This window comes from Sciurus carolinensis, chromosome 4 (genome assembly GCF_902686445.1).
Source record: "Sciurus carolinensis chromosome 4, mSciCar1.2, whole genome shotgun sequence".
Taxonomy (NCBI): Eukaryota; Metazoa; Chordata; class Mammalia; order Rodentia; family Sciuridae; genus Sciurus; species Sciurus carolinensis.
This window is the reverse complement of record NC_062216.1, coordinates 145501947-145527623: the sequence shown is the minus strand read 5'-3', so window position 1 is coordinate 145527623 and position 25677 is coordinate 145501947. Positions and strand designations below refer to the sequence as shown.

At 30.8% G+C, this 25677-nt stretch overlaps 1 protein-coding gene across 1 annotated transcript in view; it reads right to left on the bottom strand.

The window, feature by feature from the left end:
- Positions 1–1931: 1931 nt before the first annotated feature.
- The window catches only part of Tmtc3 (transmembrane O-mannosyltransferase targeting cadherins 3), a 48466-nt gene continuing 24720 nt past the window's right edge, over positions 1932–25677 (bottom strand). Inside the window, exons 8-14 of the mRNA XM_047550765.1 lie at positions 21758–21906; positions 19485–19605; positions 17938–18049; positions 10691–10794; positions 9292–9461; positions 7643–7869; positions 1932–5999 (exon numbers count right to left, since the gene is read on the bottom strand). Coding sequence (XP_047406721.1) covers positions 5203–5999; positions 7643–7869; positions 9292–9461; positions 10691–10794; positions 17938–18049; positions 19485–19605; positions 21758–21906 — 1680 coding nt within the window. The 3' untranslated portion in view covers positions 1932–5202. The remainder of the gene's footprint in view (positions 6000–7642; positions 7870–9291; positions 9462–10690; positions 10795–17937; positions 18050–19484; positions 19606–21757; positions 21907–25677) is intronic.

The following is a 25677-nucleotide window of genomic DNA, read 5'->3' as shown; positions in this document are numbered from 1 at the left end:
CATACAGTTTAAATATAATTAAATATAATCATCTCCAATGTTTTGTAAGTTTTAACCCACTTAGGTTCTTTTTAATTGCTGCTGTATTAGCAATTGTCTAACATCTACTGTAGTGTTTTTTCTCTTCCCACTATTGAGTCCATCAAATAGTTTTCTTCTAATGGTTTAAAAACTATATTCTTTGTGTATTTTTGTAGTATTTTTCAATCTAAGCCCCATAATCAAGTTTATTTACCCCTGATGTCTTTAGTTGGTCAGTATGTTTTGAGTGGATAACTATTAGCAAGCTTTCTGTTTCCTCTGGTCTTTCTCTTCCTTAACCCCCTTCTTTGCTTTAAGTTGTATATATTTTCTGATTCCTTCTTTCTTAAACTTGGTATTCACTGGTTGTGGGTCTGGAAGAAAGGAAGAAGAAAATAAATGACTGGATGTGATCAGTAGATCATTGGATTCATGGTTTTGGGGTTTGGAGAAAAGAGGAGCTAAACATTTGGGATATATATAGCTGCAACTACTATTCAATGGAGAGAGGGAAGAAAAAAAAAAAAAAGGAAAAAGGTTTGAGAAAACAGTATTTCAAGTGGTAGGGGGAGACACAGAAGCCAGCAAATGAAAACTTTAGCTTCACTGAAGGAAATGGTCCTAAAGTGATCACATAGTAAATACGGGCATGCCAGGATTTACAGGTATCTTTACGGGACATGTCTGACTCTGCTAAATGTCCAGTTACTTTGATTCCACTCCAAAGGTGTTACTGGGCTTACCAGGGTCCATGCAAAACAAGACTGGTTAGAAATGGACTTGTTACAGTTAGAAAACTTTTTGAGACTAATTCTTTAGTTAGAAATAAAGAATGACAGAGAAACTCCCTATCACTAAAATAGGTCCCACTCTACAGCCTGCAACTGTCTAAAATGAGTTTACTTGAAGTAGTCTATGGAATGGCTAACAAGAGCGATCACTCACACTTCAGCATGGGTTAATTTTATCTGTCTACTTTCTCAATCTGAAACTAAAGCCATGGAAGAGGGCATAAAGAAGACTGAGTGCTAATGAAATCTTTAAGAAAGGGCGTGATTTTTAAAGGGTTAATTTATTCTAAGCAGAATGATGGCAACAGATTCTTTTACAATATAAATGCTACTTTATGGGAAATGTGTTTTGCTTTGACAGCCTCAGAAATGCTATTGATGAAAAAAGCAAGTTCCAAAGAATGTGAATTTGCCTGAAATCCAATCTTAGGTTACTTGAATAACTTGAATATTCTCTTATGTGATCTCCCTGATAGCAATGAACAGCAAAAGAACAAGATAGCAACATTTTAAGTATCTTAGTTCTCACTCACTTTAACTTAATCCCAAATTTTATTTACTTTGAGCTATCTATGTACAAGCATGGATCTTTAATCCTTTTTGGGGTCATGACCATCATTGGTATCTTGATATTTTTGATATTTGTTTTTAGCACAGATCAATTCATTAAATGTGAGAGTTCAAGCTTTGTGCTTATATAAGTAATTAACATCACTAGGTACCAGGATCTGTTCTAAGCAATTTGAATATATTAATTTATAAATTATATGAATCCTTTTAATAACTTTACAAGGGAAGTGTTTTTCCCAACTTGCAGATGAAGCAGTTGAGGGTATACAAGTTAAACAACTTCCCTTAAATGGTGAGACCAGAATTTGAACCCATGCAGATACAGAACTTAAACTTGTATGAAATTCAAGTCTGAGTTTAACTGTTTCATTTTCTTGATTGCCTTCTTGTCACTTACAGTTGAAAATGTATTACCGTCAGGAACTAATTTCATGTGATTTTCTCAGATCATTGCTAATAAATTAATATCAATTCTTCCTCAGGGCAGAAATTTCTTTAGACCCACAATATTCTATTTTTTTCAAAACTAAAATGCAAGTCAGATTAAGGTTTTAAAAAGTACCAATTTAATACTGAATATTTAGAAATAAGGTACACAGAGACATCATAGTAATACAAAATACATACAATTTTAAACTACGTTCATATGAACCCTTAGCATGGATGGCTGATGTTTCCCATACATAATTTTGGACCATGTTATCAGATATATTGGGGGGGAGGTTCATTTTAAATACACATATTCATGCAATTAGATTTTTTAAAAAAATAAATATGACAATATATGGATTTCTGAAGTATAAATTGACATACAAATCTATATATTTTCTTAATATTTTCAATAAAGAAGCATTCTATAACATGAAATTGAGAGTTCAAATTAGATGTAATGAAAAAAAGACATGAGTGTTTATTAGAATTGTATAATTCACATACCAAATATTTACATAACAGTAAACACAAAATTGTAAAACAAAATTACATATTTAATTATTTTATTCTCCACATCAACTTCAGAAAACTACTCACTGGAATAATTACAAAATTTCCAATTCCAAATGTTAATAAGGAACACACAGAAGAGCAATTTGGGAAACTTAATTTTACCTTCTGAGAATTAGTGGAGTAATACAGTATTGCTCCTGGGGATTGTCAAAGCTTTGCTAGAACTCCTGGGGTGTAGATTATTTTATAAAACAGTAGAACTAAAACTCCATTCATCTACCAGCACACAAACTTGTGACTGGCTTTCCTTTCCAAACAAATGTCCACAACTTTGAATCATAGGTTAGTGAACTGGTCTTAAGTGTTCCCACCCTCAGCTCTTCAAAAAGGCAGCTCTAGAGGAAAAAGAATCCATTACCTTTTCTCACCTGAAAAGTTTGAATTTTTGAGTTTATATGTAAGAAACAATAATCTTACACATAATGAAGCTTGATAAAATGTAAAAGATCTTAATTAAAAAAAAACTCAAATTATTTATCAAAACAAATTCCTTAGTGTAACTACATTAAAAAGTTAACACAGGAAAGAGAAAAGGATTTTCCTGAACTAATTCAGAAGACTAGTCCTTAACCCTAACTACAAAGTAGGACCACCTGAAGTTTTGAAAAAACTGAAGCATGGCTCCATCACAAGAAATTCAGACTAATTGTTAGGGGGTGGGGTCCACACTGAGAACAACTGATTTAGAATAATTAATAATTATTAATTACTCAGGATGGATTTGATTTAAATAATTTAAAATTCAAATACATGAGTATTTTCCTACATCAGACACTTGTTCTGAGTGCTAATATAATTATTTTCTATAAAAATCACTGCATAACATTAATATAGACCCTTTGTTATCTGAGTGGTTATGTGAATTTATTAAAATATCACTCAAACTTTTATTCTGTTTTGCTGTCATGAAAGATTTCCTTTTATCCTCCTGGAATGTCCTCCACTTAAAATGATCACTGACAAGATCACACTCAGAAACATCCTCCAGATACAATGGACAGAATGTTAATAACTTAATTTCATTTTTCAAGTCATAGTACATGAGGTATTCTCCACCTTCTATCTGAAATCACAAAACCATAATGTATGAACTGAAATACGATATTACTTTGATGTTTAATAGAATCTCCTGGGTCAAGAATTAATACCCACTGGCATCCATGCTTGCTTTAAATTGCCTAGAAAAATCTATGCCAGATCCTCTGGGAACCTAATAAGACTGGGTCTTTAATGCAGACCATGTTTCTTATGACCTATTTATAAAACATTTCTTAAAAAACATTATAGGAATATGGTTTCTGAGACATATATAATTAGAAACTAAGTTTTCTCAAAGGAACTAAAAAATATAGTTTTTGAAATACTACATAATTAGAAATTAGTTACTATCCCAGAATGACAGCTTTCTTGAGTTTTAACATTTTAAATTAAAACCCAACTTTATAAAACTCATTAAAAATGTATTTTAATTCAAGAAAAAAATTAATTTCAATTAATAAATTTAATTTTAATTCGTACCTTTTAATCTAATGTATTTTTCAGGTTTAAATTTGCTAAAACCAAATGACAAATTTATTAGTCATCTACTAGGCTAATTATCTTTCTAAGTGACAACTGGTCAAAATGATGCAATTTTTGTTCAACCATAATATATGCTCATATAGGCAAATGCACTAGCAATTTGTTTTACATATTTGATAGAATTAAAACAGCTTAAACATTTTTATGAAAGCTCAGTAGTCAAAATAAATATTTAATAAAAATATATACTACAAGATATCAAGAATTTAGTGCTTAAAAATAAATTTTGTCACATTGTTTTGCCTTCAGTTAAAAAGAACTGAATTTAGTGGCTTAAAGTATCTAAAAATGATTAAGGTGTCACTTTGAAAACAGAAAATTAAATTCAAATAAAACCAGAGAGCTAACAGTAAGATGAAAGAGAAGTGTACTATGTTATTAATCAGAAGACTAAAGTTAAAAATTATCAGGACCTCTCAATATAATTAATGACTCTCAGAAACATAACAGTTTGGGGATTAAAAGCTGAAAATAGTCATGATTATATGGTTCATGTTTTAACTTTCAATGTGAAAAAAAATACAGTATATGTGAGCACCATTAGAAATGTGTGTGTGTGTGTGTGTGTGTGTGTGTGTGAAACTTTAACTGCTTAAAACTGCATTTTAGAATGAAGAAAAAGTATGAAATTAAGAAAAATATTCTAAATCTAACATGTCATATAATTCATTTAAAATGTTTTACCCAGCATTCTAAGTCAAGCAAAAAATACAACATAAAGAGCCAGTGTTTTCTGTAGTGCAAAAATCCCTTAATTTAAAAGTATTGAAGAAAAAAGAATATGTTCAAAAAGTGTTTTTAACCTAATGCCAGTTTTCAAGAGGTAAAGGAAAAATGAAATGGCTAATAAATGGGAATTCACAGAATGAACCAGCACTTGTTGGATTTATCCTCAAGGGACCATCATTCAGGCCTCAAACTATTTTTAAGTCATAGTAGTAAAGATTATTCTCCCAGAAAAATTTTACTTCTATAATAAAAGTTACAAATTTGTCACCTGTAATTTGAAATTTCTGCTCTGTTCACCAAAACTAAAAACTTCTGCCATATCATATATGACACAAATCTTGGGGTAAGACAGGTCTTTAATTAAAATCTTATTTTGATCCTATGTAGAGGCAGCTCTTGACAGACTGTTACATATTCTTGATATTTCTCAAAGCTCCCAGTACAAGTACTCACATGATATAGATTAAAGTTTTTTGATACCACTGTCACATTATAAAGAATAATGCTATTCTCCATTTAAAATACGTTCAATTTCTTCTAGTCTTTTTAAAGCAGCAACTCTCTTTTTCTCAATTTCTTTGATGTCTTTTGTTTTTTGGGGGTTCTCTTTGTCTTCATTTTTTGCTAATTGTTTTTTGGATTTAGATTCACTTGTTTTTATTATCTGTGTTGGTCCTGATTCACTTCTGATTTCTTTTATATTTTCAGATGGAAGTTTGTCTCCTCCACCTGAAGTCTTAGCAGTTGGGAATACTGGCTGTTCTACAAATCCAGATGAGGAAATTTTATCCCTGACTATACTCAAATGGCGCTGAATATATTCTTCATGTGGTGCTAATGCCAATGTTTCAACCAGGCATCTTTCAGCTTTTAATAAATCCTTCTCTTCAAAATAAACAACACAAAGATTGTGTTTTCCTTGCACATTGCTTGGATCCATCTCTAAAATCTTTTCAAAACATTTTTTTGCTCCAAGTATATCTTTCTTTTGATTCATCAGAATGTCTCCTTTTAAAATGAGACCCTTGATATGATCAGGGTAGTATCTCAGTAACTCTTCTAAAATTGGCAAAGCCTTTAATTCTTTTGCAGTCTGAGAATACAGGAGAGCCAGATTAAACAAAGCACTTCTGAAGTCAGCTTGTAATTTTATAGCTTTCTTCATCCAAATCTCTGCCTCAGTATCCTTTTTGTCATCCATGGCAAGCATTCCCAAATTGAAATAGCCATTAGCATCTTGTGGTTCTTCATTTACATAGTTTAAAAGTCGTTTTCTAGCTTCAGGTCTGAGTTTAACTTCACCTAGGAATTGTTTTTTTTTAAAGACAATAAAATATTATTATCAAATTAACTAAGCCTAAGGAACAGTCATTTTCAAGTATTAGATTACAAAAAGGTAGCACCAAAATAATTAATGTCTATATCTTAAATAAAAAACCAGAAAGCAAAAACCTCTTTCTTCCTTGGAAAGCTAAACACTAACATAATTAAATGATAGATCATTTCCTTTCCTTTAAAGCAGTAAGAGTGTATCAGAAATCAAAATGGGAGAAATCGTCTAATTAAAAAAAAAAAAATCTAAAAGGCAATAGCAAAAGAAGAAAAGAAAATTAAGAGGACAGAGGTGTATGATTTCCCAAAAGACACATATTCAATCTTGATTCTGTTAAATTATGACTTTATATACTGAACAAGTTACTTAACACCTCTAGGTTAAATTACTGAATTTTAAAAGAATTATGATATATATATATATATATATATATATATATATATATATATATATATATAAATGCCCAGCAATAACTTATTGTATTAGAAAACAGTTTCAGAATCACTAACTCAGATTTTTTGGTATGTTATTTCAAATTTTCTAGTAAATTTCAAGGGCAAAAATGAACCATTAAGTTTTAAAATTAAGATCTGAAAAACAAATACTTATTGAGATAATTTCTATTGCAAATAATTTTTTTTTTCAGTTCTACAACTATATACCTTAGGGTGCAATCTTATATTCGATAATGAGCAGCTTTCATGATTATTAAGGTATGATAACCTTACAAACGATTAGTTTTACTCAAAATTTATATACTTTTGAACACCAAGCATAAACTCTGTTCTTTTAATTCACATGATGAATATGAAAATCTGAAAATAAATCCCTAAGTAGGTTTTAGCTCTTACCTTTGACTAGCTACTAATGTAGCCATATGAAATTGGAGTAGTCATTGGACTTACTTGAACTTTACTTTATAGCTTAGTAAACCAAAGATTAGCCAAAGTAAATTAATGGTTCACTTAAGCATATTTAAAATATTATAATTTTATGATTCTTTCATTTTTACAAATGTTTTAAGAAAAGCATTTAAGAAATAAACAGAAATTGTCAATAGGTTTTTCCAATATAAAATTTGGAGATTATGAATCATATATGATGCCTTGTGAGGGACAACTAAAATTCCTATATAATATATGAATAAAGGCAGAAATTTATTGTGATTAATAATTTAGTTTTTGCAAGATTACAGGAAACATAGGAAATTATAATAATACCTCAAAAAATTAGTCAAACTAAATATAAAAAGATACCTAAAGTATTTTATCTTATAAATCATAGGAAACTCTAATGCTATTTATATATAAAAGAAGTTATATTATGGTTACGTGAATAAATTAACAAACATATTAATTAGATATTGTTTAACAGAATGCCTAAAAATTAGTTTTAACACATATTGGAAAATAAATAATTAGTATTCTGTCACTGCATTTTACGTGAAAAAAGAGTTTAAAGTAAAACTCAAGTATTTTGAATATTCTTACTATGTCATTTATATACAATTCTGTTATAAATTCCTTCTATAAAATGTTTGTTATGGGTAATGAATAAGTTAATGTTTTACTATATTTCAAGCTATAATTATAGAAATATCGAGAAAACATACCCGATTCTTGCATTAGTATAGCAGAATTGAATAATGCTAGCTTGTGCTTTGGATTTAGTTCTAAAGCATGATTAAAGTTTCTTAGGGCTTCATTTGGTTCTTTAAGTTCAATATATACAATTGCCAAGTTGTACCAAAGATCTGCATTATTTCTGTCCAGCTCTAGTGCTTTAAGATATGCTTCCTTTGCTTTAAGAGGTTTATTCATTTTTAAAAGCAATTCTCCCCTGTGAAAAAATCAAACATAAGGTTTACATAAAACATTACTATGTCAATTAGTAGACACCATTTTTGACAAGTTTTAAGCCTTTTCACGTACAGCTTTCATTTCTTCTAACTTAGACTCTTAAAAGTTGCCTTTCAAAAATAACATTTTGAAGCTGCTCTCAAGCTTGAACTCCACAGTTCAGCAAATTAGGTCTGATATATTTTCAAATATTATTACAGAAAGAAAAATCATGCTTGACTTTAGAGGTTAGCTGTGGAGAGGTATCCAAGAAAGGGGGACAGAGAAAATCTATTCCTTGAATCTATCTAAAATGAAACAGACTTGACGACATTACAAAAATGAGTCTAATCAGTGGGAAATCAATGAATTTGTCAGATAATGAAGTTAGTAGTAGTTGAAGAAAGATATATATGGTTGGAGGGAAACTGTAGTCTTCAAATCTATGATACAAATCTCACTTTACAAATGAACAGAGCATGTGAAATTTGTAATTCCTTATATTAACTTAATTTCCTTAAAAGTACTCTATAAAATAAACATAAAAAAAAAAGTATTTCAAAAAAGTTGATCTTGTAGGGCAGAAGGGAAACAGTGCCACCTGCAGATAACTAAGGAACACATCTAGAATTGGGGATCAGTTTAAAAAACACTGTGTCAATCTTCTAATATAGTTTCATTTTCTGCTGGAGAACTTAAATTAATTTTGTCCCAAAATATTTTCACTAAAACAACTTCTAAGAATTTTTTAAATGCACAGATTATTGAACAATTCTTTATGGATGAGCACATGACAATGAGTAAGTGGATTAGGATAAAAAAGAAAACCCCAAATTAAAAATAGATTAAATCTCATAAAGTTAAATTCTGTACGCACTTTTCCTAAAGAAACTACTATAAATTATGATTAGGTTTCCTGATCAGGTTGCAAAAAAAGTTTAACATGCATTCTTCCTGAAGTATACAAAGGATAACACTACATGAGGAAGGACATAAAGGTTGAACATATGATGCTAGAAAACAACCAAGAAGTTTTCTTTGCAGTAAAGGAATCAGTGATCAGTAGAATCTTAAAATTTATTTAAGAAAGTTTCTGAGAGTTGGATAACAGAAAGAACTATTAAAAAATGTAAGTTCCAGATGTTTTAGATAGGAAAAAAAGAAAAAAGATTTTGGTGATGATAAGAAAATGAAACTGAGAAGAAGTTTTTTCTACCCTTTCCTTCATACAAAACTTAGGTTGGCTATTACAAAATCAGGGATTCCCTTGTCAATTTCAAATTAATTAAATTTGACTGTCATTCAAAATAAGCTATAGTATTTCTATGCACTTGGTGCCAAGAAATTGCCAATTTAGTCAAGATGTACACGCAGATGCAGCTCCAATCTTCTACAATGATAGCTCTGAAGTGAACTATGATACCTGCTAATGTAGGCCTGCTTGAAGTCCGGTCTCATACTTATTGCTTGTCGGTAAAGCTGATCTGCTTCCTCCAGTCGGGACTCATTTGCTCGGATAAGGTTGGCCAAATTGATATAAACATTTAGATGGTTAGGGGCAATTCTAGCTGCATATTTTTTACCAGGAATAATCTGTTTAGAAAAAAAGGCATTTTCATTATTTGATATTTCAGTACCAAATAAAAATAAAAAGTAAGTTTTCTTAGTGATTTATTTAAAGTAACACAAAAACATAATAACATTATGCTGCCAGTTTTACTCATGTATCAAATTAAATATAAAAATGTGAAAGTGAGCAAGTGTAATATTCACAAGCTGTAAAATTTTGTGGTATTAAAGGACATTTTTTTTTCATTAATGCCAGCTCAGTGAACAATTGATAGTTTTTAGTCATATCTACTTTTTTTGAAGTCAGATATATCAGAAATTTTAGAAATCAAGATTTATTAGTAAATTGGCATCAGAAAAGGAAAAACCCCCAAATCTCCTGCCTCTAAGTACAACTATACACTTGGTCGATTTTCTTGTTGTCAGCAAAATATTTCCTGGTTGTGACAAGAGGACAGTTAATTTTATTTCAGAGTTATACTAAAAACTTGTTTGATAAATAAATGTTCTAGTCAGTTATCATCCAGGTTAAAAATAAAGGTCATTATGTATAATATATATGGATCCAATTTATTAATGAACACAATAAACTGTATCTGATTAAAAAACCTACAGTAAGTACAAATTTAACCTATCATTTTAGAATTGAAATAATACTCAGGATATGTTATGGTCCAACTTTGTTTTTAGAAGTTTATTAAATTACCCAATCATTAATATTGCTATTATAATGAGAAATCTGTGGCACAGGTCAAATTATGTTTTCTGATAACACAGCTTGTAATGGGCAGCATCAGATCTTCCATCTTTGATACTGTACTGTTAACTCTGATGAGTTATATCAGAGTGCTTATATCATTATAACAACTGATTAACACAATTTAGCAACAGAGATATGCCCACTATTTTATCACTTGTATTTTTTTTGATACGAACAATGTTGAATTTAGTGCTTAAAGTACACAAAATCCTTCTCATTTAAAGTAATTTAACTCACGATAACTTACAATCAAGAACATCTAATATTTACATTCTTTAAAATTCAGGATTTACAAATGGACTATAAAATAAGTAAAAAACATCAAGTTAGCCAGAAAAGTAAATGCACTCATTTATAACACATATAGAAAGAGAAGATTCCTTAGACATTTTACCTTTTACATGAACAAACTGAAAAATTTTCCATCCAAGTAACACTATTCAACATGGACATAGAGTAGACATGACACAATAGATAATTTATGACAACTTACTTGAGGCATTAGTGATTTAGCCATCATGTAAGATTCTTCAGCTTCTCTAGTTCTATTTAAATTTTTATAAGTTCTTCCTACATTCATGTGGGCACCAATATCATCTAAAAGAAAAAAAAAATAATTTGTTGAGAAGTATATTAAATAGAATTCAAGGTTACTGAGAAGATATGCTTCAACAATAAATACACTACGCAAAAAATACAAAAGAGGGAAACAGGTCTTGCTTTTTCTCTGCTCTGAATTTATTTATTTATTTATTTTTTTAGACTATGGATTTAACCCAGGGGCACTTTAACACTGAGTCACAGTCTCAGCCCTTTTTATTTTTTACTTTTGAGACAGGGTCTTGGCTAAATTGCTTAGGGCCTTGCTAAGTTGCTGAGATTGGACTCAAACTTGTCATCCTCCTGTCTCAGCCTCCTGAGTAGCTGGGATTATAGGCATATGCCACCACACCCAGTTCTCTGAACTTCTTTTAACATAACTTGGTATAACTTATGATGAACAGTATACTACAAAATTATATCTAGCTCTGTGAAGGCAGAAAATGTATTCAATATGAAAAAAAAAAAACTGTTTGAATCACTCTCTGAAAGGTTAAGACATGATGACATTTACATTTACTTCTGTCCACTATATTTTACTATCTTATACTAAGGATTATTTCTATTTCCTTAATCTCAGTGTTAGAATTCACTCAACAATATGGCTCAACTCTACAAGTGAAAAGGATCATCATGATTCCTAGAGTTAGCTCAAGTGTTGTAGCTACCAAATATGTATCAAGGTAGGAGACTGAAAAAATTTTATGATGAGCTTTGTAAAAATTTTTGTGAATGTGACTAGAATGATGGAATAATGGAATAACAGGATAACAGAATTATATAAGATGCTGTGGCCCTTCTCTCAAATGATGATACAACACTACATAATTCATTAAAATCTTTTAAAAAGATTATGTTAATATTGGAATGCCGGGAAATGATGCCTCATTTTTTGAAATGGAAAAATAAAATCACAAGTTTATTCAGGAAAACAAATAAAATACAGCTTAATTAGAAAAATATGAGGACTCAATGCATACTAGTTTTTAAAAAAGATATACTTCCCAGTAAATAGTTCGAAGATAAAAGATAAAAGGAAGAGATATCTTAAATTAGACAATTTTTATTCAACAAGATATCTAACAGACATGACAAGGTTTCAACTTGTGATTACTACTTGCCTGTGACACCGACGAGTTTACAATTGTGGAATAATTCTTTGACTGCAACTCCCAGGACACATAGGGGCCAAACATATCTATCTTGGGTATTCCCCTAGGAGGAGAGTAAGAGTCCTAAATTCTCGCTACATTATGCTTCAGGTTGGCAATTGTGTGTACTGCATAAAAAATGGCAGATGTAGTATAAGTTTGGTTTGAGAACTGGGGGACAAGGTTTGGAGTAAGGGGTTTTTCCTTTTTAGATGCACTCCCAGTCTTATGGAGTCAGCAGGAGTTTGAACAAGCAAAAACACTCAGGCCAGTCATTGCCAATCCTATTTGTAAACCGGAATACTTGAGCTTTTAAAAAGTTTCAAAGGCAATTCTGATGAAGAGTTAAGAGTAAAAAATTATCTAATTACCAAGTGTGTATAAAAATAAAGAGTAGGTAATCTTTGCTTTTATAGAACTGATTTGTTTTTTAACATCAATTAAATCCATAGTGTTTATTCTAGAGATAACTTATATAGGAAAAACAGGATATATAAAACCTGAAAAAAAACATAGTAACAAATTTAATCTAAAAAAATTATATGGGAAATGTATATATAAAGGTGTAATGAGGTCAGGCGAGTATTGAACTATACTAAAATAAATCCTAATCAGGTTTAGAAAAGAAAGAGGTTATTTACTTAGATACAAGATGAGGCAAATTACTACCCATTGGAATCAGGTCTTAGAATTATGGAAAGGAGATACTGGCATCAATGCAGACTTCAGACATTAAAGCAGTTCCACTTTCTTAAAGAATAAAGATAGCAATTAGATGTCCTTTAGCAATAAAATGGCTACTTAAGATACTTAAAAAAATGAAAGACATAATTTCTAAGCAAGTTTTATAAGTTATAAAGTTAAAACATCCCAAAGGTTTTTGGGAACAGTATTCTAAGGTAAATTTAAATTTGAATAAAGGTAAGAAAGCAAGATGAAAAAAATCAAAGATATTTAAATAACTAAAGAGCTATAGAGAATTTCAAAGCACAAATTTGCTCTAATGAGTAAATTATTTAAACCAAGTTTAGCATAAGTTAGTCTGCTTTTAATTCAATGTAAATGAGGACATTACAAATTTTTCAGAACCTAGTTGGGTAGTATTTTATTCCTTCTCTCTCCTCAAATCTCTAATATCCTAATTTCATCAGGGAAATGAGACCAGTGAGGAACTTGTACATCATTCCATCATCAATGCTATCAACCAATCTGTGTGAATGTGTGCATACACATGCACATACCTGGTCAGTTTTCAATTCTATACCTCCTCTCTGATCTAAGACGAACCACTACACTTATATACTGGGTCACATTCCTTTTCTCCATGTGACTTTGTTTATGCTCTTTGTACTGCTAAAACCTCTGTTCTTTTAAATAGAAAATCTCTTTGAAAGAATTTATATATATTATTTGTACTTCCTCATTTCCAAGTGACTTATTGATAGAATCCAGGACATCTGTGAACTTGGAAGGGAAAGCAATTACATTTTAATTTTCATTAACATCTATTAGAAGGTTAGAATTTCCTTCAATTAGAAACAAGGCACCATTACCTTGATTTTGTCATCAAGAAACCACAGATTTTCATGATAGTACAATTGTAGACATCCTGAAATTTAATTTTCATTTACCATTCCTTTTAAATGACCACTATGAAACACTATGGGCTTACATGTTATCTCAGTGATTCTGTCTACATGTGATGTAGAAGGCAATTATCAGGTAACTGTGTATGCCTCCTAATGATTTAGCCAAAAGAATGCAATCAAGAATATCCACACTGATGTCCAAATTATGTTGATTTCCAGTATTTCCTATCCAGTAATTCTCTGTCAATTAAAATATAAATTTATAAAGATCTGGAAACTCCTGAAAACTCTTTAAAAATTATTCCCAATCTGATGATATCAAAGTTAAAGTAAATAGTTCACCATCTTTTCTGATAAAACAGTTTCAAAGATTTTCACTCAGATAAAAATGAAACCACAGTTTCTTTATCCATTCATCAATTGAAGGACATCTAGGTTGGTTCCACAATCTGGCTATGGTTATTGAGCAGCTATGAACATTGATGTGGCTGTATCTCTGTAGTATGCTGATTTTAAGTCCTTTGGGTATAGGCCAAGGAGTGGGATAGCTGGGTCAAATGGTGGTTCCATTCCAAGCTTTCTGAGGAATCTCCATATTGCTTTCCAGAATGGCTGCACTAATTTGCAACCCCACCAGCAATGTATGAGTGTACCTTTTTCCCCACATCTTCGAACAACTATTGTTGCTTGTGTTCTCGATAATCACCATTCTAATTGGGGTGAGATGGAAATTTAGGGTAGTTCTGATTTGCATTTCTCTTATTACTAGAGATGTTGAACATTTTTTCATATATCTGTTGATTGCTTGTAGATCTTCTTCTGTGAATTGTCTTTTCATTTCCTTAGCCCATTTGTTGATTGGATTATTTGTATTCTTGGTGTAGAGTTTTTTGAGTTCTTTATATATTCTGGAAATTAGCGCTCTATCTGAAGTATGAGTGGCAATGCAATGATTTTCTCCCACTCTGTAGGCTCTCTCTTCAATGAATCAAACAATATTACCCTATGTAAATTTATGATTACACAAATGGTATGCCTTTACTCCATGTACAAACAGAGAAACAACATGTATCCCATTTGTTTACAATTAAAAAAAAAATGAAACCAACGCTCTCTAGACAAAATAAAACAACAACATGAATTCTGATGTTTCTTAAGGGTAGACTATCCTTGAATTCTAAAGGGGTTTGGGGAAACTAATTTCATTTATAAAATTGTGAACTGCGAATTTTTTTAAAACACATTTGTAATCATCAAAACAAAAAAATCAAAATCAACTGGTTATCTAACATGACATGTATATGGTCTAATCAAAGACTATCATATAATTTATATTCTCAATCTGACTATGCAACAAAAGCTTTTACACTTTTGTTTTTAAATGAAAAGAACCTTAGAATGTTATGAATTCCTACTCTAAGTAATTTGATGACATTTCAGGGCTTAAATAATCATCTGTACACTTGTTACTCTCCAGTTTTTTGTGACAAAACCCAAGAGTCATTCTTTTTCGCCCTATCCTGGTCACACTCTCCCAAACTCCAATACCTATTCATAATACAGTGAAATAATATGCCATTTCATCTGTCAAAGTCATTTATGAACATAGCAAAAAACAAAATAAAACCCCACAAAGAATAAGGAGCCTCTGAATGCCACTTTCAACATTTATAAGTTTTTCATTCATAAGAAATTTGAATAAATTTGATCACCTGTCTTCCCTAGTCCATGACTTAATAGAAACAGTAATTTAGAAAGTGTAATCTGAAGTCATACATAGATTCAGCAAGTATATCTAAAAAACTGTAAAAGGTAACAAATGACAATGATGGAGAAAATTCTTGAAAACTAAGTGCCATATTTGTAATATTCTGTGATAAGATACACTATTCACTAAATTAAACTGAACATGTACATATATATCAATACACACATTTAGTCTTTAGAACAATACTGTGAGATAGAAATTACTATTCCAATTTAGAAATGAGAAAGTTTGGCTGAAGGGGCTTAAATAAGAGTCTCAAAGCCTGTGTACCTGACATCAAAGACAACTTGAGTGACCCACTCCCAGAATGAATCTAAAAGACTTCAAAAGAAATGAATTAAAACTACTACATTTAATGACCCTTGATTGTGTATAGGACTCTACAAGATAATGTACTAGTTAAAAGATAAATCCAATGTTTTATACATAATTTAATAAATGTTTTAAACAAATTAATATTTTAATAATAAAATATGGTACTAGAGAGAAAATTACAAATATTTTGAGAGTAGTTGTAAGGGATTTTAAATGAGAAATACTTTCTTTAGCTGGAAAGACAGGAAGATATTTTAGAGGAAAAGTCAGATGAAATGGGTTATAAAGGATCACTAGTACATATGACTAGCATGGATATGCTGCAAAGTAGATGAGAGGGAAGGGAGAAAGGAGAAATCATGGATTCAAGACGAACATACACAGAGCCAAAGTGGAAAAACAGTATGTGTACCCTTATTACAAGAAAAACTAACCTACATAAAAGGGTTATAAGAGATAAAACTGGAGGGATGATCGATCGTTTTATTTCTATAATCTTCTGTTGGTCTTTCTCTGATTGAAACTTGGCTTTGTCTCGGAGACAAGGTTCCCTTGCTGTACCTATTCGAAGTGGTTACTGAGTTCTTCTTCTTATCCTTCGTAACACTGGGCCTGGAAGATTAGGTGTCCTCCTTGATCCCTATTGCCACTTTCAGATAATTATCACTCCTTTAAAAAAATCACTTGTGTCTAAACATCAGGCCATTGAACTCTATTATCCATTATCCCTCTGAGTTGCAGTCACTAATCCCTGGATGCATTATTATGCAGATTCTGGATCCCTACTGCTCCCTCCAACATCATGACAGTCAAAACTCTTAGCCATTTCAAAAGTCACACAGATTTAATATTGTGGCCTTGATGCCTTTGCTTACAGTGATTTTTCACCTCTCCCTCCTACCTCAACTAGTTAGTCCAATGGACATAATTATACCTACTAGAAAAAAATGGGGCAGTACCCCTCTGAGGACATTTAATGCAGGGGGTTTCTTTTGGTTATTAATCTGAATTGAAGGTAATGGCGTTTGATGGGTAAGGATCATGTTTGGTACATATCCTGTAATAACATTTTGCACACTTGAAATGCCAATAGTACTGCCTACTGAAAAACACTGTTGCTCTAGCTACACTCTACTCAGAAACCAACCATTCTTCAGACCTGAAATCTGCTGATCCTGTCACTATTCCTCCACTACTCACCAACTTCACATCTATTCTAAAACAATTTAAATTTTGCAACTCTTCATTATAATCACTCCCTTAGCTCTTTCTTGCTTAGTCATATATGTCTGACAAAACTATAATTCTTCTGAGTTGAATCCTTATTACCACTGTAGCTAAAAAGTACTAGGAGAATAACATGTAACTATATCAACTGGTTTAATTTTAAATTAATACTAATCTCAAGTAGGGTGTCAGAGCTGGCTGGCAATTATACTCTATTTTCTTAATCTATATAATAGGGAACTATTTTCCTAGTTTCCTGGATTTTTGTTTCTCTAAGTGTGATTTGTGGACTAAACATCCCCTGGGAACTTATGAGAAATGCAGAATTTCAGACCCTATCTAACTTTGCATCAGAATATACATTATAACAGGATCTCTGATTCATATACACATTGTTTCTGAAGCAAAGTCTTAGATCACTATTTCATACCTTCTCCTGTTCTTAGATCTCAAACACTTCTTCCCTTTTATTTTCTACTAATGATTTTACTTTTTATTTCACTGAGAAAACAGAATCAAACAAAACTTCAGAAACTTCATGTCATCTACTCTTCTGTCTCTTTCCACATCCATATACTGTGCCTTCTGTGACCACATTTACTATCAGTACCCATTTGAATGAAATCCTCATCCTGTGCACCAGATCTTATCTATATCCTCTCATCTGTTCAATAACATCAATCTAGTTACTTGTCTTCCCACTCTGCATTATTACTTTTTGCCCAACTGTACTGGATTAGCCCCCAAAGTACTTTTATTCTCCCACTTCAAAAAAAAAAAAAAAAAACCAAAAACCTTATCACCCTACCATCTTCTCTTGACCTAATACCTAGTACCATCACTATGTCTTATTAAAAAAGAGTTCTCTATCCTAATTGCCTCAATTATTCTTCTCTTCTCTTAAAATAACTTCTACCAAGCTTTTGTACCCAATACTCCATCAAAAAGCACATTTCACTGTTATCCAATAACTATGTTTAAAAGAAAAAAATTCTCAAATGTCTGATATAAGTGTTTTTTCCCCAAATAAAGTTTTTTTCTTCTTTAAAAAAAAAATCTATTCATCAATTTACTAATTATTAATGCTTACCTGGCTGAACATGGGTAGCCTGTAGGAAGTATTTCAAAGCTCTCTCAAAGTTCTTTTCATTTTCCAGAGCATGACCCACATTATTCCATAATTTGGCATTATTTTTATTTACCTTAAATACAAATGAAATAAGTTACAGTTTAAAAAATGACTCCAATTCACACAGATATTTGTTTGATATACTATTAGGAATGGATTGTTTCATAGAGATGTCCCTCGGAATGAAGGAGTCATCAAATGAAGACTGCTTCACCATGTTTATTCTCTTCTTCTTCTAATGATATACTAAAACCACAGCAGTCTAATTTCATCCATTTTATGTTATTAGAATTGTACTAAAATGTTTATTTAAAGAAAGCATAGTGCTGTGTGAAAATTTCTATTCCACTATTATTAATATTCCTTTAGGAAAGAAGGTATTAGGATATGAGAATGTATTTAAAAATTACATTGATGACTCATTTTTAGTCTTAACATAGTTAAAGTTACTTAAGTAGTCTATTATGGTAATACAAACCCTGGGATTAAACTTCTGAGTCAACATGTGCTTTCAGAGTTCAAATATAGGAAAGGTATTCTTGCAGGCAGAGGATGACACCCAACCAAGGAATTACCAATTATGGCTACAGGTTTTAACCACTGTCCTGACAGTGAGAATAGGAAGTTTTAAAAAAATACGGGGTTCCATTAGTATACCAGCAGTTTGGATTAGTAAGCATGGTAATGAAGTTTCACTTGTCTACAGAGCTCAGGGAGAAAGTGGAATTACCATATGGTTTAGAGGAGAGTCATCTACTATGTAGATGTCAGCAATTCCATAAAGCTAGGCAACAGAGAATAAAGAAATAGTCAAAAAAAAGCAGAAAGTATAAGATATGAAGATGGGCATTGTTTATGAAGAGCTTAAGATTGCTGATAATTTTTATAGAAAATAAATTGGTGGTTTTAAAAGAACTTTTTTAGATTTATATTCTCCATTCTATAGAAATGCTTCATCACACTCCTTTCTGATGTCTGATCTATCCCATATTACTGTAACCATTGGTTATCTTTTAAATAACAGGATTCCATTTTTTTTTGGTTGTGCATTTTATTTCACTGAATCTAAGGCACATCAATCAGAGGATTAACCAATATTTTATGTACCATTAAGAAAGAAAAAAGGTCACTAATTAATTTAGAGATACCTTTCACTGTAAAATTTATGCTTATTCCAGGTATTCAGGTTAGAAAAAATGTGTACCCTATGAATCAATGAAATACAGTACTCCATTTAAATAGTTTACCATGTGAAATTCTAACATCTATGTAGCACTTAAAGAACTATTCACATATACTTTTGATAAATAGTCAAGTAATATCCAGATAATTTTTTCATGGCATATATAAAGAACAAACTATTTTCATTAACTTTTTGGCAAACGACTTAATGTTGACAGTTAAATGTCTGATTAAAAGTAAAGTTAAAACAGCTCAGAAATGGCTACCAAAAAAAAAAAAAAAATCACTGGTGACATACTTTCCTGTCATTCTGAACAATACTTTACCTTCAAGGCTGACATAAACAATGTATATTCAGACTCCCAATCCCAATTTCGGTGGAGTGTTTTTAAGGCATGAGTAAGTAACACCATGGATAGACAAACCCAGGATAGTTTTTTAAATACACTGTATAAGAGGGGGGAAAAAAAAGGAAGAAAGAAAAGTCTACATCACCAAAACATTTTACTTTATAGGAAAGGTAAAATATGCTAATGTTCCTAAAGATCATATCTGAATTTATTCTAATTCATTCTAATAATCATCCAACTTTATTGGCCACCAACACCAAAAAAATTAAATATTATGAATATGACCTCAAAATTCAGTGTTCAATTACATTACATAGTTGTTCTTTGGTATCTGTGCAGGAATGGTTCTACCAACCCACCCAGAAGATTCCAAAATCTGATGATATTCAAATCCTTTATATAAAATGTCACAGTATTTGCATATAACCTATGCACATCTTGTTAATACACTTTAAATCACCACTAGATTACTTATAATACCTATTACAATGTAAATGCAATATAGTCAAGAAAAAAGTCTACATATCAGTAATGATGCAATCTTTATTTTTAAATATATTCAATCTATTAGTTGAATCCGAAAATGCAAAACCTAGAGATACTTTATACTCTGATATTTAACTCTATTTCAAAGCTTTGTTTAGAATGACAGAAAATTGATAAAACTAGTTTTAATTGTGACTTTTTATATTGGTTCCAGTACCCACACCTTGAATACTACTGTGTTTATAAAGGGTCAATCTTACCTCTGGCTATATTTACAAGTATGTTTTGCTTAGAAATTGTACCACAGGCCATCACAACATTCTTAGAATAATTTTAAACTTTAAAATCTGAATTATTAAAAGGCATAGTACAATTAACTCTTCATAAAATAGATACAAATTACTTACACAACTTTAGACTCATTGAGACTAAATTCCTGATTTATTAAAAGGAGGTTATATATCATTATTCTCTATGATCCCATTTAGTATTATTGTTCTCTGAATCTGTTTTTGCTCCTATAACATGGTTCAATTTCTTGTGTTTTGACAGATTCACTTAACGAGAGGAAGAATGAATGGTTCATTCAGAAAATGGTCATTGGAAGTAGTAAGATATAAATTTGAACCAAGACTGTTGTTTACTAGCTATGTGATCTTGGGTAATTTAGGTAACGTGTAAAAGCTTCAATTTTCACATCTGTAAAATAAAGTTGGGGAGTACTGAGAATTAATGAGAAAATAAATTTATAAGGATAGTAGACTCTTGGCAGATGGTAGGTACTCAAAAATTGGTAGTGATTATATTTGGATATAAGGGCAGAAGGTAAGAGAAAAGGTTTGATGGTGGTGAAAACTGTAAACATGGATGAGATTACCCATGAAGCATGTGCAAGAAAATGAAAGAGGCTATCACTCAGAAAAATACAAATATTCAAAGAGTACATATGGCAAGGAGTAACTGGACAGAAATGAATGGATAGGGGAGAGAATCAGGAGAGATACTTTTAAAGAGAAACCAATGAAATAAATTAAAAAAAATGTTGACTGGATATAAGTACTGGGAAGAAATTTGCTAACAAAATAATGAAAAGAGAAATCAATCAGAATTCTTTGAGTTGGGTGACTAGAAAATGAGAGAGAGAAGTAAGCATTTCTTAAAAGTTGAAGATCTAAATTTAATAGTTACATTAGTGTTTTTAACCATTAACAATTTGCTTGATTTGACAATTTTAGTGATACATGTAGACAATGTACTAATACTTATTACAATAATAGTTTCTAAGCATATTGTTCCTTAATAGTTTAAGGCAACTAGGAAACCAAGTTTATGATGAAGATAGTGACATCAAGAAATTATGAATTGCCTACAATATGCAGTTTATATATATTGAGAACTCAATATGACTCACTTAAGAAGGATGACTATATGTTCATTGCATATGGAAGTGGAAATGGTCATTTGTGACTTTAGTTTCAATAATATCCTTGTTTTCATTTGGGTCTGACTCAAAGTTTGTTCTGTCTCAGGCTGTAAAATAAAATTACATAAATATCGGGAAGAAGACAGAGTGAGTAGGTGCTGTGGAGCTTTCCTAACTTGAATTACAGATAATGAGAAGAATATTAAGATGAAAAAAACCCCGAAAGATTACAAAAGTATAATTTATAAAACTGAACAAAATACAGATTTAAAATATTTAGTATGTTACAATGAATTATATATTTAGCAAGCCAATTAAAAGAACAAACATTTTAATTTACCTTTTGTTTAAAATTTTCTGCCATCCATGGGCTACTAAAATACAGAATCCCATGCTAGGAACATACAGTACTCGCTCAGCAACAACAAATCCAACAGGAAAAAAAAGGTTTGATGCAGGAATAAATGGCAATGCCATTAAACAAAGTGCCTAGAAAGAAAGAGAGTTTAAGTTTATTAAATTGAAAAGTTAAACATTCAACAACTAAATCCAAAATTTTATCATTTCATTTGGATGAATGCATTTATGGACCATTTTAAAATGATACTAAGAAAAATACTAATTTAAACATGAAGAGGACAACATAGGGGTGGTATAAACACCAGGATGTATGTAATCAACATGAGATGGAAGTCTTAAATTCTAGAACTTATAACTGGATGATAGTGGTCTTTCTTTGAAAATAATATTACTAGGTATATTGTTTAGGAATGACTTTTTTCTTGAAATTAAAACCTGAACCTTTTACAGCACTTTAAATTTGAAAAGTATATTTAGTTATTCTTCACTGTTTTCTGTGAGAAATATACTTGCCTAGTACAATATAAAAAATCATTTATTAAAGGTAAATATTTATATCTTTAAGTGAAAACTGAGTAACAAGGTGTATCCTGTTAAAGAAAAAAAAACTTTTTTTGGAAAATATTTCTAAAATGACATAATCAACACACTAGTAAGAAAACAACCCATTAAAAAATGGGAAAAGGAATTGGATGTATTTCTGAAAAGCAAACATTCAAATGGTCAAAAGATGTACGAAAAAATGCTTAAAATCATTATCATCAGAGAAATGCAGATTAAAATTACACTGAGGTATCACCTCAGTCTAGTTAGAATGGTTGTTATCAAAAACAAAAGAAAATACATGTTGGTAGAGATATGAATGGAAGCTTTGCATATTGATGGTGGGAATGTAAATATAGCATAGTCATTATGAAAAAGAGTATAGAGATTATTCAAAAACATTAAATGGAAATACCATATGATCCAGCAATTCCTTTACTGGCTATATATCTAAATGAAATGAAATATATTATGTTGAAGAGACATCTGCAATCCCATATTCACTGTCTTATTTACAATAGGCAAGAAATGGAATCACCTTAAGTATCCATGAAAGGATGAACAGATTAAAACAAGCAGAGTACTTATGCATAATGGAATATATTCAGTCTTTAAAAGAAGGAAATCTTGTTATTTTCAACATGTATAAACCTGGAGGAGATTACATTAAATAAAATAAGAGAGGCACAGAAAGACAAATGCTTTCACTTTTATATGGGATCTAAAAAAACAGAGCTCACAGAAGAAGAGACTAGAATGGTAGTTATTGGGGGCACTGGAGAGATAAGTTTGGGGAGATGGTCAAGAATACAAAATTTCAGGTACATAGTCAGAACAAAAGACTTCTTAAAATTAAAAAATGCTCGCACATCTAACTTTTGTACATGTGGCAAAAATAACCTGATAGGAAAATATGTTAATGTTTTTCAACAAAATAAAATTACATAAATTGATAACATAAACATGTTTTTGTAACTTTATTACTTTAAGAAACCACATGATATTGGAAACTGAAAGAATGAAATAATGTATGGTTCAAACAAGACAGTAGACTTCTAGTTCATACCTTAGCATTACTTTGCAATAACATGCAGACAGTTCAAATATATTTAACTAGAGACTTTTTATATACATAAAAATAAAACTGCTCTGGTTAAATGAAGACTTTTTATTCTATACAGGAATTTCTAAAATTGTAATACATATACTAAAATAAAATGTCGTAAAAATGCTCAGATTTATTGCCCTTGCGAAAATGTCATGAAATGTGGTTTTTTGATTATAAAGCCAAAAAATTAGCAGACTTGTGAAAAATTAATTAGCAAACTTGTGAAAGGATTTAAGTTTGGTTGTCATAAGGACATCTTTTCATGGACATCTACTTCTAAATGTTATTCCCCTGATTTGTTTTAGAGTACCTAAATGAATAAGTTAATCTTCCAGTTTCAGAAGTTTGAAACTTTTCTAACGTAAAGAATGCCTCTTCCTTATCAAAACTTATTGTAAAATATAGATGTAGAGAAGCATATACTTTGAGAAGAATACTTTCTGCATGAATATTCATATATTATGACTTGAGGTAATATTGAATCTGAGGAAAAGTACTGTTCTCGAGCTGCTATTTTAAGTTCTAAAATCTAATTTAAGTTCTAAAATCTCACTATTATTTTAAAATAAAAAAATGTAAAATATTTGTCTTTTTGGGATTGGCATATCATATTTCACTTAACATGATATTCTCCAATTCTATCCATTTATCTGCAAATGCCATATTATTTATTCTTTATGACTGAATAATATTCCATTGTGTATACATACCACAGTTTCTTTATCCACTCATCTGAAGAAGGGCACCTAGGTTGGTTCCATAATCTAGCTATTGTGAAATCTTTAGAGTACATATAATTTTTCATTTCATAGATATGCTAGACAAAAATAATCTCCTGTTAATTCATGGCAGTCCTAAAGCAATTTCATTCGAAGAAATTAAAAGTGTTAAATTCATTCAAAGATGCATCACAGACTAATAGATAAGTCACAAAAAAAAATTCTCAGGAACAGTCTACTGGTAGGGATAAGGAATGTCTAAATGTTAGTCTATTGACTAAACTTACTTAGGAGTTCTATTTAATGCTCTTTATTAATGTACACCAACCTAGCTAACTATGATTAATTTTTAATTTTCTTCTTCTAATAAAATGAGCTATCTTTAAAAGGAAGGGTGGTAAAAGAGATACAAGTTAGAAATGAATCATCACTTGTTTATTATGTAAAAGAAAGTAAATTACTCAATCACCTTTAGACTATTTTTTCATAAATGAAAAGGGAGTAACTACTTAAATTGTTGTGACACACATGACATCTTATTTAATAAGTGCTAACATGGTATCTCTTGTTGGAATTACACCTTTGTACCTCTTTTCCTTTGTAGAGGTCTTCAGAAAATACCATTTAAGAAATAGCACGTTTTGGACTACACTTAAAGCAGTTATGCTCAAGGTCACAAAAGTTCCTTTTTCTTTAAATAAATTTTTAGATGTTGATAGACCTTTATTTTATTCATTTATTTATATATGGTGATGAGAACTGAACCCAGTGCCTCACACATGCTAGGCAAGCGCTCAACCCCTGAACCACAACCCCACCACACAAATGTTCCTTTTTCAATATATGTAATATATAATTACATAAATCTGTTTATTCTCTTAGCACTATTTCCTTTTTTAAAAATTCAGGTTATACTACATAGATCAACATTTTATTTGTCAAGCTTTAATACAACTTCTCCTTTTTCTAATCTTTATTTTATCAGAACACCAACTTTGGGTGTATACTGCCATTTATCTATGCTGTTTGTATTTGAACAACTAGAGAAAGTCCAAAGCTGACCAGATTAATACCATCAACTTCAAAATGATTTGTTTTTTGTTGGTAGGGGTATCAGGTATTGAACCCAGGGGTGCTTAAACATTGAGCTACATTCCCAGTCCTTTTTATTTTTTTGAGACAAGGTGTGGCTAAGTTGCTGAGGCTGGATCTGAACCCTCGATCCTCCTGTCTCAGCCTTCTGAGTCACTGGGATTACAGGTGTGCGCTACCATACTCAGCCTCAAGTTGTTTCTTTTGACTGCTTAGAATTTCTAGTTTTCTGATAGGTTAAATTCTATTCTCTCTGAATATTCTGAATCTTGATTGCTCTTCTTAAGCTTTTGATCCATGTACTTCCAGCAGGCAACCATATTGACTAATTTGCAAAGAAAGCTGAAGTCACAGGAAAAGAATTCCTTCAATTTCTTGCTATTAAACCTACCAATATTTATATTTATGTTCATTTCCTTTCTTCCTGTAATGTAAATT